This window comes from Artemia franciscana, chromosome 2 (genome assembly GCF_032884065.1).
Source record: "Artemia franciscana chromosome 2, ASM3288406v1, whole genome shotgun sequence".
Taxonomy (NCBI): domain Eukaryota; kingdom Metazoa; phylum Arthropoda; class Branchiopoda; order Anostraca; family Artemiidae; genus Artemia; species Artemia franciscana.
The window spans coordinates 37,461,233-37,474,077 of NC_088864.1; the positions used below are offsets into that span (position 1 = coordinate 37,461,233).

At 37.5% G+C, this 12,845-nt stretch overlaps 1 protein-coding gene across 1 annotated transcript in view; it reads left to right on the forward strand.

Annotated features, from left to right (window-relative positions):
• LOC136041136 (cytoskeleton-associated protein 5-like) overlaps nt 1-3,713 on the forward strand; it is a gene marked incomplete in the record, with an annotated part of 192,220 nt that extends 188,507 nt beyond the window's left edge. The window contains 2 exon segments of the mRNA XM_065725677.1: nt 688-870; nt 3,329-3,713. Coding sequence (XP_065581749.1) covers nt 688-870; nt 3,329-3,427 — 282 coding nt within the window.
• Between the last annotated feature and the right edge of the window lie 9,132 nt (nt 3,714-12,845).

Consider the following 12,845-nt stretch of genomic DNA (forward strand, 5'->3'; position numbering starts at 1 on the left):
TTGACATTGGGGGGAGTTGGAGGGGAAACCGGAAATCTTGGAAAACGCTTAGAGTGGAAAAATCGGGATGAAACTTGGTGGGTAAAATAAGCAAACGTCGTTGATACGTGGTTGACGTAACCGTACTGGATCCGCTCTCTTTGGGGGAGTTAGGGGGTGGGGTTCAGTGCTTTGGCGAGTTTAGTGCTTCTGGACGTGCTAGGACGGTGAAAATTGGTAGGTGTGTCAGGGAGCTGCACAAATTGACCTGATAAAGTCGTTTTCCCCGATTCGACCATCTAGGGGGCTGAAGGGAGAGGAAAAATTAGAAAAAATGAGGTATCTATAACTTACAAGTGGGTGATCGGATCTTAATGAATTTTGATATTTAGACTCAGAGCTCTTATTTAAAATTCCTACCGCCATTAAGCCACTGATTTTCCTTTTAAATCAATCTATTGATTCTTAGAATTTTGCTAGAGCTCACACCATATGAGCTTTTGGCTGTGGGCTCCTCCGGCCTCGTTACAAGCGCCATATGAGCTCATAGCTCTTGTTTTTTTTTCTCGGGTCTATGTAGCTCTAGCCACATATATTGGCCTTTACATTTTATTTCTCAGTCCTGTTGCAATATTGTTTTGTGCAACAAGGATTATCTGATCCATGGTAGGCAAATAGGGTAGTAATTTTTTTTTTTTTTTTTTTTAGATTCTGGATAATGCATCAGAGCGACTTAGACAAATTAAGTTGGAGTCAAGGTCAATGAACGACATTACTTCACTTCGGTTGCCCCAGACTGATAATATATCCACTAACATTGGTGAAAAACGTGACAAAAGCCCAGATACAAAATCCCTGTCATATCAGAGTCCCAAAAAAGTTCCTTCGCAGGTAAGTTGTTTTTCTTCTTTTTTTTATTACTATTATTGTTATTAGGCTATTATTGTTAATATTATTATTCAAATAAGGAAAGGCGGCTTTAGCCAGACACTTGCCCCGGACGCTGAATTTTGAGGGTTACAACATGTCAAATAAGTAATCTGTCGGTTATAATCACTTTGAAATTTTTGAAATGTTATCCTCTTAAAGTAGAGACTGCACTCGGCAGTAAATATAAGCAAATTGAATCCAAAATTTTCATTTTCTTATATCTTCATTATCATTCAGTGAAAATAAAAGTATTTTGACTGAATTTATTTAGTTATAGTTTTTTTTTTTTAACATTTTATGTTCAAACCTATTCGTATTATACAAAATTTTGATATAATTATTAATTTTGCAGAGGCTGTAAGAAGAATCAGGTTTATATACACGGATTTTTTTTTGTTAGTTTTGCCGAAAATTTGTTTGGTAGACGGAGGGCAAATAAAGAATTTGCCCCGGGCGCCTGAGAGGTCAGAACCGCCACTGGATGTGGCAGGCAGGTTATACAGGTTGGTGCGCCTGCCATAACAAAAAATATATGCCATTTTCCTACCTTTAAAGGACACTGAAAAAAGCAATCCCACTTCTTACAGACAACATTATAAAAAGATTCTTATTAAACATTAAAAAATACAAGGGCGAGAACTTTCAATTTCCAATCCAATGACCCCATTTCAAGTTTCTACCACTATTTCTTTCATACAAATTGACTGGGGAAATAACTAATAAAACAGATTGGTGAAAAATATGATATGTGGAGATCCTTTGCTCCTTACTAATTCCACGTTAGTACATTGACTCTGATTTGTCAATAAATTCCGACAAAAAGTATGGTGAAGTGAAAGAATAAATTATTTCAGTATTTTTTTTATTTTTAATCGAAAGTAATTATTTTTAATCTACTGCGCTATGTAGATATTTAAGAACCAGAAAACAGTTAAACATTGAAAAAAAATGACTATTTGAAACCTTGTGAAGTAGTCCACCACTCAGCACGGCCACGGCGACCTGTTTCTTTGGTGGATGTCTGTAGGAATTTGTTAAAAATTATTTTCAAAGATGTGTATATCTCATTTTTTCCTGAGAACAAAATAGTTCCAAAAAATGAGGACTTTACTACACAGTAATATTTTTTTTTAGTTATTCCTTCTTTATCTTGATAAAGTTGGGAAGTTTGTATCTTGATAAAGTTGTTGACTCCAGAAAAAAAATAAAGAGAAACCGTCGCTTTCTGTTTTTTTTTTTTTTTTTTTTTTGAAAACAAATGTTTTTTTCTGAAAATGATAAAGCGATCTACGGATAGCAGAGAACTGCAGGAGAATTCCTACTTATCTAGTTAGAACTGAAAATTGCAAATCTGCTGCAAAAGCTATAGCAGTTGAGACTGGCTCCCACTACCCTCTCCTCCTGGCCATCCACCCTATTTGTGCGCAGTTCAAGTAAAATTTAAATAAATCGATATATAAGTAAACTGTGTCGTTTAAGGACAAGCATAAAATTAATTACGTATATAATCGAGGGACTTCTAGGGACCGGGGTTTAAAGCAAAAGTTTCGTGAAACTCTTGAAATAAAAAAAAAAAATTCAAGAAAATGGCTTTAGATAGAGACACGGGTGAATTTGGTTTGTACTCAGTTTACGATAATTGATTAAAATCAGATAAAGCAAAGTTCAACTCGCCCAATGCGATTAACTTCTGTCCAAGTGTTAGTTCATTCAATGCTAACGAACCGGATCCAAGAAGGTCAAAGAGACTCGCTTTCTTTTTTGCTTTGGAAAGAATAAGATTATTAAACAATATGTAGTTTATTTTATCTTGTCTACAAGTTTTTTTGTTTTTAATTGTTCAGTTTAGTATAACTACTGATGACGGTCACTGCATATGTGACCGAAATATCTACTATTTTTGTGAAATTTGTCGCTGTCTATTAAAAGGATTTTATTTCTATTTGATCTTTTATTTATCGTTAGAATTAATTTAAGAAAAAAATGTGTCTTTTTTCAATTTTTTCAGTGCTAAGTAGAGGCCTTTTACCTTCAGATGACATATCTTCAAAAAGATTAATAAAATATATAATTAACAAACAATAAAGAAATTTTCCCTAAGTATGCCTTCTCCCAACACTATTTGATCCTATAACCTCGGTGAAGTTTATATTTTCGGTCGGTAGAATTTGGGAAGTGTATTTTCCCAAAATGGGAGGGTTATCTTTTCAGATAATTTGTATTTTTGGCTCCCCAAAATCTGGCTTATTTCCCTGGCCTAAAATATTGTTCTTCGTTTTAAATTGTTGAGGTTGTATAGAGTTTTCTAATAAGTTCTATTTTGAGTGTTGTCTCGAGATTTGCTTGAATATACTGTATTGTAAATCTATTATTTATTCTATGATGTTTATCTCTAAATTATGTGTACTCTTTTTTGTAGGGAATAATAGAGAATGGTGGAGGAGCAACACAAATAACGAGTCGTCTCGAACAGCTTCGCTCTCGCCTTGCTTTCGTGAAACAAACTTCCCAACACTAAGAAAGTTTTAGTTTCAAGTTGTATTTGTTATATATGAAAAGGGTATTATCTGCTAGATTTTTTGCTATTATTTGATTAGTTTTATTTGCTTGCTATCTTGAAAACGGTATAATTTTAAATTTCTGAAAAAAGAAGAATTGTATATTTAGAATTTTATTTTAGCAGCTTAATACTCTCTTATTCTACTTTCGTTTCCTTGCAAGTGATACATATTTTGTATTTCCGTGACTCATTCCTTCTCTATAAAATTTCTTAGAAGCGAATAAATATAAGCATAATGATTTAATTGTTCCTTATTTTTTGAAGATATTTTTATGTTCAAATCCGGGTTTACTCTTGATTTCTGAGAACATTTCTGGTCTACGCTGTTATTATGAAAGTAAAGAGTAACATTGAACCCAGAACGAGCAGAATTTATTTCGTATAGTAGGGAAACTGACCCTTCCTCATCACAACCTCCGCCACATGGTCGTAGAAACTTTAGAGGATGATGATTCGATTAGAAATGAAGAGCCCAAGTTCTTCTTTTTTTATTGAAAGTGATTGGAGACAAACCAGCCCTTCCCCTAAAACTGTTTGGATATCTGTGTCCTTTTGTTTTGTTTTATTTTCCGTGGAAGGGGGGGGAGAGGGCAATAGAGCTTACTGTATTTTGGAATAAATAAAAAAAATATTTTACACAGGAGGGGAGAATTTTCTTTTTTTTTGGGGGGGATGCCCAAAATGAGCAGAATTTACTCCGTATATTAAGGAGACTGTCCCTTCCTCATAACCGCCTCTGCCTCATGGTCTTAGAAACTTTGGAGGATGCTGATTCGATCATACATAAGTTTAATTCGGATTTTCCTAAAATCGCTATGTATATCCTCTTTTTCGAAAATCATATTCATAATCTCCAGTAACTAATTGTGAGATTCAATCAATAATATATTGCCACCTCATAGCCAGCATATTTAAGAAACTGATATACCACTCTATCAGCATCTGGGACCGTATTATTTTTTAATACTTTTAGTTTTGTCATTAATTCCTCCTCACGAAATATATCTTCCTTCACATTCAAGGTGCGACGAACTTTTCATTTTTCTCTATATATTTTCCTGTAACTCTGTCCCGGTTCTGTAAAATCTCAAAATGTTCCGCCCATCTTTCTTTAACTCTTTCCTTATCACTAGTTGTTTCCCGGTTCCCATCTTTAACTGGAAGAAGTCCAGATTGACTATTCGCGCTCAATTTATCAATATGCCAGTACAATGTTTTACTATAATGCTGTCTAGCTGCATCTTCCAGATCCCCGGCAATTTTACCCAAGGCCTCTACTAAACACCTCCTTAGTCCATATTTTATATACTGAGTGATTTTCTCAGCAGAGGCCTTCCCTAGGCCAATCAGTGCATCCCCATATGGCTGATAGGAGAACACCCTACAGATATGTAGGGTTCCTCCATTGAGTAGAAGGCGCGGACCAAAAGAGGACCCAGTCCCTGGGGGTCCTCAATCGAAACTAGGGCATCCTCGCCCGGTGGTTGTAAGTACAGGCAGAGGAAGAAAGTCCCCTGTGTACACTCAGCAGGACTCACCGGCGTGTGGACACCACGTCATTTACAAACCTTTTCCTAGTAATTGGTTAAATTGCATGGTGAAGTTGAACGCCATTTTGGGAGGATTCTCTATAGGAGGACAATTAGGGAATGGCAGAGGATCCAGAGTACGGACAACGATCTCTGCAAGCTGGTGGAGAAGAGTGCCTTGCTGCCACCGCCCATTTTGCTAAGAAACTTCCTCTTTTGATGTCATGAAAAAGGGCTCAATATTATGCAAACATCTGTCGCCGCGTCCGGGGTAACCGACGAAGCTACCGTGATCGGGGCAGGCGACGATCCTAGGCCAGGGACGACCCCCACCAAGGGTGAAAATCCACACGATTGTATTGTTCCGATAAAAAAAACTACCCTACGCTTTGACACGCTTAACATCCGAATACCTAACGAACCGGGAAAACTAAATCTTGCCCTTGGAGAACTACAAAAGTACAAATGGGATGTTATTGGCCTCTCTGAGACTCATCTCCCCCGAAAGAGTAATAAAAACCTCGGGAGCCTCCCTCTTGGTGTCCGGCCGCAAGGACGGAGTTCATCGACAAGGTGTAGGATTCTTCATATAACGAACTACAAAAATCTCTAATTTCTTTCACCTCAGTCTCGGAAACAATAGCCATATTACGACTGAAGGGAGCTGCCAAGAATTTCTCTGTCGTTCAAGTCTATTCTCCAGACTCCGCCAGAAGTGAGGAAGAATGCGAATGATTCCATTTCACACTACAAAGCGCGCATCAACCAAATCCATACGAAAGACGTGCTGATTTTCATCGGGCACTTTAACACTATAGTAGGTATGGGTAATACCGGTTGGCCCGATGTAATGGGGACTTTTGGTCACGGAAAACTCAATGCGAGAGGTGAACGATTGCTCGACTTCTGCCGAGTTATTTACAACAAACACCGCCATCGACGTAAAGTGATCTGGAGATCCTCAGACGGCAATTTTTTAATTCGGTTCATTTTATTTACACTCCATTATCAAAAACATACCCAACTCTCCCATGAAGGGCACAAACATGTCCTGTGCGGGAGCACAAGATTTTAATTAACAACGATAATACATCTCCTACCCCCCAACAACCTGCCTCGCCCCTATCAACTAATAATAATAACCTATAAAGATTTATTAAAATACTGGGAGAGATATTCCAACTTTACCTAATTTTCAAAAAAATAATTCTTCAATATAATTTGAAAAAAAACTGGTTCTCCGACTCCCTGATTCTCTCTGGAAGACGATTTCACACCTTCACGCTCGACTTTCGCTCACAAAACTCACCTCTAGACGACTCTCCAGTATCGTTGACTAGTAGACTCGCATTTCTCGTCTCATACTCATGGTAATGGACATGGTCAAAATAAAAATTTCTAAAACATGAAGGGCACATCTGATTTAAACTCTTATAAACAGATACACCACTCTGGTGTTCATACATCTTTTTTACGGGTAAAATACATAATGACTTAAACCAACAAACCGTATCACTACAATTAAGATGTTTCTCTAAAATACGAAGAACTTTATTTTGCATAACCCGCACTTTCTTAAAATTTGACTCAAAGTTACATGCATATATAGAGCATCCATACGTTATATAAGAATGAATTAAAGTATAATAAATATTTTTCAAAGCACTTAGAGGTTAAAAAATGTTTAAATCTCCGCAGAATTGACCGCTTAAAATTAAAATTTACATCCAAATCAAACGAAGATATTTACAATCAAAACTTTTATCACTTCCGAACCATCAAACATCAATTTGAAAGTATTATTTACAATTTGACCTATCCTACAAAAAATTAAATAATTTCTTTTACTTCTATTTTACAGAAAAAAGCTTGCAGACGTAAACGTTAGTAGTTGAGTAACTGTCTGGTTCGCCTTTTCTCCCATTCTTGAAGAGACTTTGCAGTGATGGTAAGCGCTGCATCATCGGCAAACGTGGTTAAATCTGCTTCCGATAAATAGAAACGTAGAGTATCCACATATATAAAATAGTAGTGGTCTAAGCACAGAATCTTGTGGCACACCAGAGGAAATGACTTACTACTTAAATCACCAACAACTATTTTCATACTTCTTCCATATAAATACGGCTTGAACCATTTAAGCTGTGTACTACGAATCCCAAACGGGGACATCCTGTTTAACAAAACTTTGAAATCAACAGTGTCGAACGCTTTTCTTAAATCTACAAAAATTGCCTGGAACAAACTTTGACTCTGATCACACTCTCCTCATGTCAAGGTTCCAGATGAAAGTGAGACAATTGAAAAAAAATCCCAGGATTCTTGGTGGATCTCCTGCGGGATCCTGAAACAAGGCAGACCTACACTTCCACTCTATCCGAAAAATCTGAAAGATTCTGGAAAATCATTCTCCCTTTACCATCGCGAATAAGATACTCCCTGATCGAGCAGGCCACATCAGCAATCATAGAGATAGTGAATGTTGTCTTTGGACCAAAAACTCCCAATGAAAAACCATGGATCACCGATGAGATCATTGCGCTATGCGAGGAAAAGCGGCTTTTTTGCAATAAATCCGATCGCCACTGCCGGGATACCTACAAGCTCCTTAAGTGAAGAGTAGAGTGAGAGATTAGGAAGGCGATACCTGACCATATGTGGAAGAAATGCGAAGTACTGTTCAAGAAGGGAACAGCAGGGTGGTTTTCAGAATGGTACGAGAGTTAAGCCGAAAAAAAAGGCCGCAAACATCAGTGATCCTGGACAAAGATGGAAATGAGATTAGCGATTCAAAGATGGAAAGAATAGTTTAACATTAAACTGAATCCCCCGGTTGCTGCGGATCCTGAAATACTAACCCGCTTCCTCATACCCGACCAAGAACTTAGACCACCACCTCCACTCAAGTCAGCAATCAAGTCGCTAAAACAAGGAATGGAGTCCAATCTGGAGGACTTCGTTCCTCCAAACGATGCGGAGTCACCGCTGAACTCATTAACGTCGGATGGTATGATGTAATTGATCTATACCATGTCATTGTGTCTGCGGTGCGGGAAACCTGCCACGTACCCCGTCAGTGGTGCAAGGCTGCCTTTGTACCCATTACAAAAAGTGGTCAAAGAAAGAGCGCAGAAACTACCATCCGATCAGCCTCATGAGCCATCAGTCACCTGTCGTGACAAAAGTCATACTCCGACGCTTACAAACAACAACTGCTTTTGGCATTGGAGAATATCAGGCCGGCTTCCGCTCTGGGAGGTCAACAATCGATCAGGTATTTGTCGTTCGACAACTCTTGGAACGATATATTGAATTCAACCAGAACTCTACCAACTATTTGTGGATTTCACTTCACTGCAGGATCCCTTATGAGATAGTCCAAATATTCAAGAGTCTGTACGACCAGTTTCGAGGCCAAGTAATAACTGTGGACGGGTTTTCAGAAGAGTTTACAACTTCGTCAGGAGTGTGTGTATGATTCTAGCAATTCAACGGAGGCATTTCATCTCGAAAGCTAGAAGTTTTCTTTTGTCTTTGGTTTTCATAGTCCATGTTGCGCATCCATGAGTAAATATGAGGATTACTAAACTGTTGAATAGGCGCATTTTGATTTTGTTGGATAGGCGGCTACTTTTCCGGAGGTTGGTTAGTGTTCGGAAGCTAGAGCTAGCAAGTACAAGTCGATGTTTCAACTCAGAACTATGGCAATTATCTGAGGAGCGTTGGCTACCAAGGTAGGAATTGTTCAGCTGTTTCAACTTATCTCCCACCTATGGTGATAGTGAACGGGTTGTCTAGATCCCGTATCGTGGTTACCATGACTTTGGTCTTGGTGGCATTGATTTCCATCCCTAACGGCTGTGTGGTATTGTGCAGTTTATCAGCTTGTGCCTGCAGTTCTTGCGTAGAGTTGGCTAGCGCATCTATATCATCACCGTAGGCAAGATTGTCTATTAGCAGCCGTCTTATTGTTGCGCCATATTCCAACTGAATCAGTGAAAGAACGGCATTTAGAAAGAGGTTGAGGAGATGCGGTGATAATATGTAACCCTATACAGTTTATATTCGTTCTCGGTGTGGAACGAGTATAATTGATTAAATACTTCAGAGAGGTCTGAGTATATGATGACTAACCAAGATATGATGTGGGCTTGCAGCCCAATGAACACAGGATTTACTGCTGTGAAAGCATATGTACCGATAATTGTAAATTGGTTGGTAGCTTCTCGCTTTTTTAATTTTCTGCTTGATTATTCAAAGATTGGATTGTATATAAGATTTTGGACAAGGTTTGATTATTTAGTCAAAATGTTCAATGAACAGTAGTGTTGTTGAATAAGTTCTTATTAGTAATTTTACTAAAGAAATTCGGGTGGGCAGAGATGGGTATTATTGTTAATGCGGATGGAAATTCAGCATGACTTGGTCTTCTATGTAGCTGAAGCCATCACGACTTCCACTGTCCTTTAATGTTTAAACACATTGTGCATGTATGATTAATTTATTTTAACATTTTGTATAAGAAAAGCGGAAAATTGCCATTTAAAATCAGCAAAAACAAAGCTGCTGGCAGTACTGTTAGCACCAATTACCAAAGAATATCCTGGGATGGCCCATGATGGCCTGCTCCACCTTCTCCTTCTGTTTTCTGGTATGCCCGTAAATACAATATTTATAATACATAACAAAAAGATTATAGCAATAAGAGCTATACTATTACTCCCATCCCCAGTAGAAATAATAAAGGTGTAGACCAAAATTATTCCCGGGATTGAAGAGGGATTAGATATCAATTTCTACCTCCCCCAAAACTTATTCTGTATCCTTGTGAATCTTCAATAAGAGTTGGAACATTTGGTAATTATAATGCACTCTTCGAGGCACCTGCCCCTCGCCACTGCTTCTAATAGCTGATGTGCATTTACGCATCACTCCATATAATTTTAAGAAACACGAAAAGAATCAGTTTAGTTCAGAAATCAGAAACTTTAAAATAAATATAAGGAACATTTTGTGTGATAAAAAGGAAGGCATCTCCCTGTAGCACCCTTATCCAGGCTTGATCTGAATGAAGGGAGATGATATATTAACTCCTATTTCCCTAGACCCTTTCCTATATTTATCTAAAGGTTCACAGGGAAATAGGCGATTTATGCGTTGAAATGTGCCGGGCACCTTCCAGCCTAAACAATGACCTACTAACCCTCCTTTATAGTACCTGATGCGCAATTATACATCATCAAACATAGTTTCATGAAAAATCATTTGAATCAACTGAATTACATCTAGCATAAAGATAAATGTCCACATAAAACAATCTGTCTTGTATAGACAACGTAACCTTTTACTAATGGATACACCACCATGTGGCATTATTTCCTCTACAGCTGGAAGCTCAATATTTAGTGTTTTTTTTTCATGCTTTTAAATCAATTGGTATTCTCAAAATTTTCAATTGATACCAACTTGGTTCTCTCTGGGGTAAAATCATGGTTTTTCATGATTTCGAAAATCGAAAATCAGGAAATGTTTCTCAAGCTCAGCTTTAAACTTATGAATTTTTTATTTGGAATCAGCATAAAAAACATTTTTATGCATTAATTGTTATTAAAATTCATTTTTTTTCGGATTTCGGTCATTATTGGCCCGAGTCGCAAGTCGATATCCTGAATTTAGATGCCTCTAGGTCCCAAAGTCAAGCTGCCACACCGAGTTTAGATCCAAAAGTGCACCGACCTAGGTACTGAAGGCCCGATTTCAGTGAAGGTCTCAATAAGTCCATAAAAAGAACCTCTTTTCCACACCAACTATGAGGTCCAGGCGCAGTTTTTTTTTTTTATAGAGGTGTCGCCAGATTCTTTTGCTCGTTAATACTAGTCAAAAGTTACTTTTAACTAGTGCAAGCGAGTAAGAAACTAATAGCCAACTTACTAGTTGGCTTCTGTAGCCGCTAATCTTCTGCTTGATTTTTATTCAGTTTATTTATTCAAATTTAAAATAGTTATATTTTGAAAAAGTATTGGATATCGTCCACTAAGCAAACGCTAGAACCTCAGTTTTCATATATGAAGTACCTTTTAGAAGCATGCTGCTTTTTGTTCTAGTTTAATTTAAAGGTAATTTAAAGCACACGTAGTCTGACTAAAAAACATTGGGCAGCCTGTTATGCCAAAAAAAGAACTATGTACTTTAAGGGGCATGTTTTATTCTTGTTTTAACATAATTTAAAGAACATGTAGTGTAACTACAAAAAATATAGGGTATTATGCCAAAAGAAAGAACTGCATGGCGACAACAAGGTCAGTCAAGCTTCCCCAACAGTTGAAACAACTTGAAAAGTAGGGTCATAAGTTTATTTTGCACGTCTTGTAAAATCTTGACGAGTAATACGAGCCTCTTCGGCTTCTGGGTTAGGGGGGGGGGAGTGTACTCATGCAACTACTCTATCGCATCTTCATAAGCACTGGCCCTGATCATTTCCATTGAGGCGACGCCTAGCACATCCAAACCTAAATACTCCACTGGCTAAATTCTTCTGCTCCACATAAACAAAACCCTTATAAAAAAACCTTTTCTGCCCCCGATCAGATTCAACTCAGTTAAGATCTGACATTTTTAGTAACACTGGTCTGAACTCTCAAACAAAACAAACTTTCAAAACTGTTCTAAGGAGTTCTCAAAAGATAAGTGGTCATTTCAGGTTGTTGTAGAACTTTTAAGCTAAGTTGTCCTTTAACAAGAGAAAATGCCATATACGACATACTACGATTAAAACAGGAGTACGCAGGCCGATGACAATAAATTCAAAAGTTTGGCCTTGCTGGCAAATCGCACTAATGGCAAATGGAGGTCGAAACGGAAATTGGTGTCGTTGAACAGGGCATCCAAATTGATCTTTACGCTCGACTCTATTAGAGGTCAACTTGGTGGATATAGAAGGTCGAAAGTTCATTTTTTGGGTGGAATGATATGGCATGGCCTTTTTTAGGTCGTCATTTTTACCAACTTCTTTGCTGATCGAAGCTAAAATAACACGATCCTTCATTAAGTTGAAATTTTGATTTAATAGACATTTTCCAAAGACTTTCTCAATTAGATTACCACTAGGGATTATATGTTCCGTTAATTAGATTTCATTGAAATTATTTTTGGGACAATTCCCATTTCCCAGGTCTCAAATCACCTTCAGTAGTTTGTAATGGAAGTTCCGCTAAACTGATTTTGTGATAATTTGTCTAGCTACTTTAAAGTTAAAAACGTTATAACTTCTGATGGTTCGATCATCGCTGATGTTGAATGAAGCAAAAACGAAGCATGAGTTCAAGTTTCCGATTTGTTTGTGGAACTCTTTAAAGGGCAAGTGACGCCCTAAAAACAGGCCAAGTCACATCAGTTTACCCAAAAACCAAAATTTTGACGTTCTATTGCCACCAAGTTGGCCTTTACTAGTCAAGCGTAACTCGAGAAATGTGAAATTGGTTTCCTAATTCTTCACCAGTAATAATACTCGCCCTAATTTCATTGTTACATAATTCAGTAACAACAGGGAAGGTTCCACTATACATCCCTTCTGAAATATTTAAGTTACGCAAAAGTATCACTATTGTATTTTTCTTTACTGAGGAATTCTGGACTGAATTCAATTCTTCCCTTTTCTTTTGTCTTTTACAGAATCATATCTTATATATGATTTGTATTCTCCCGAGAGGTGATCAATAATTCTCGCATTAATTTTTCTAAATTCTTTGCTGATCGAAGCTAAAATAAAACGATCCTTCATTAAATTGAAATTTTGATTTAACAGGCATTCTCCAAATACTTCCTCAATTACATCTTCCGGTAATTGG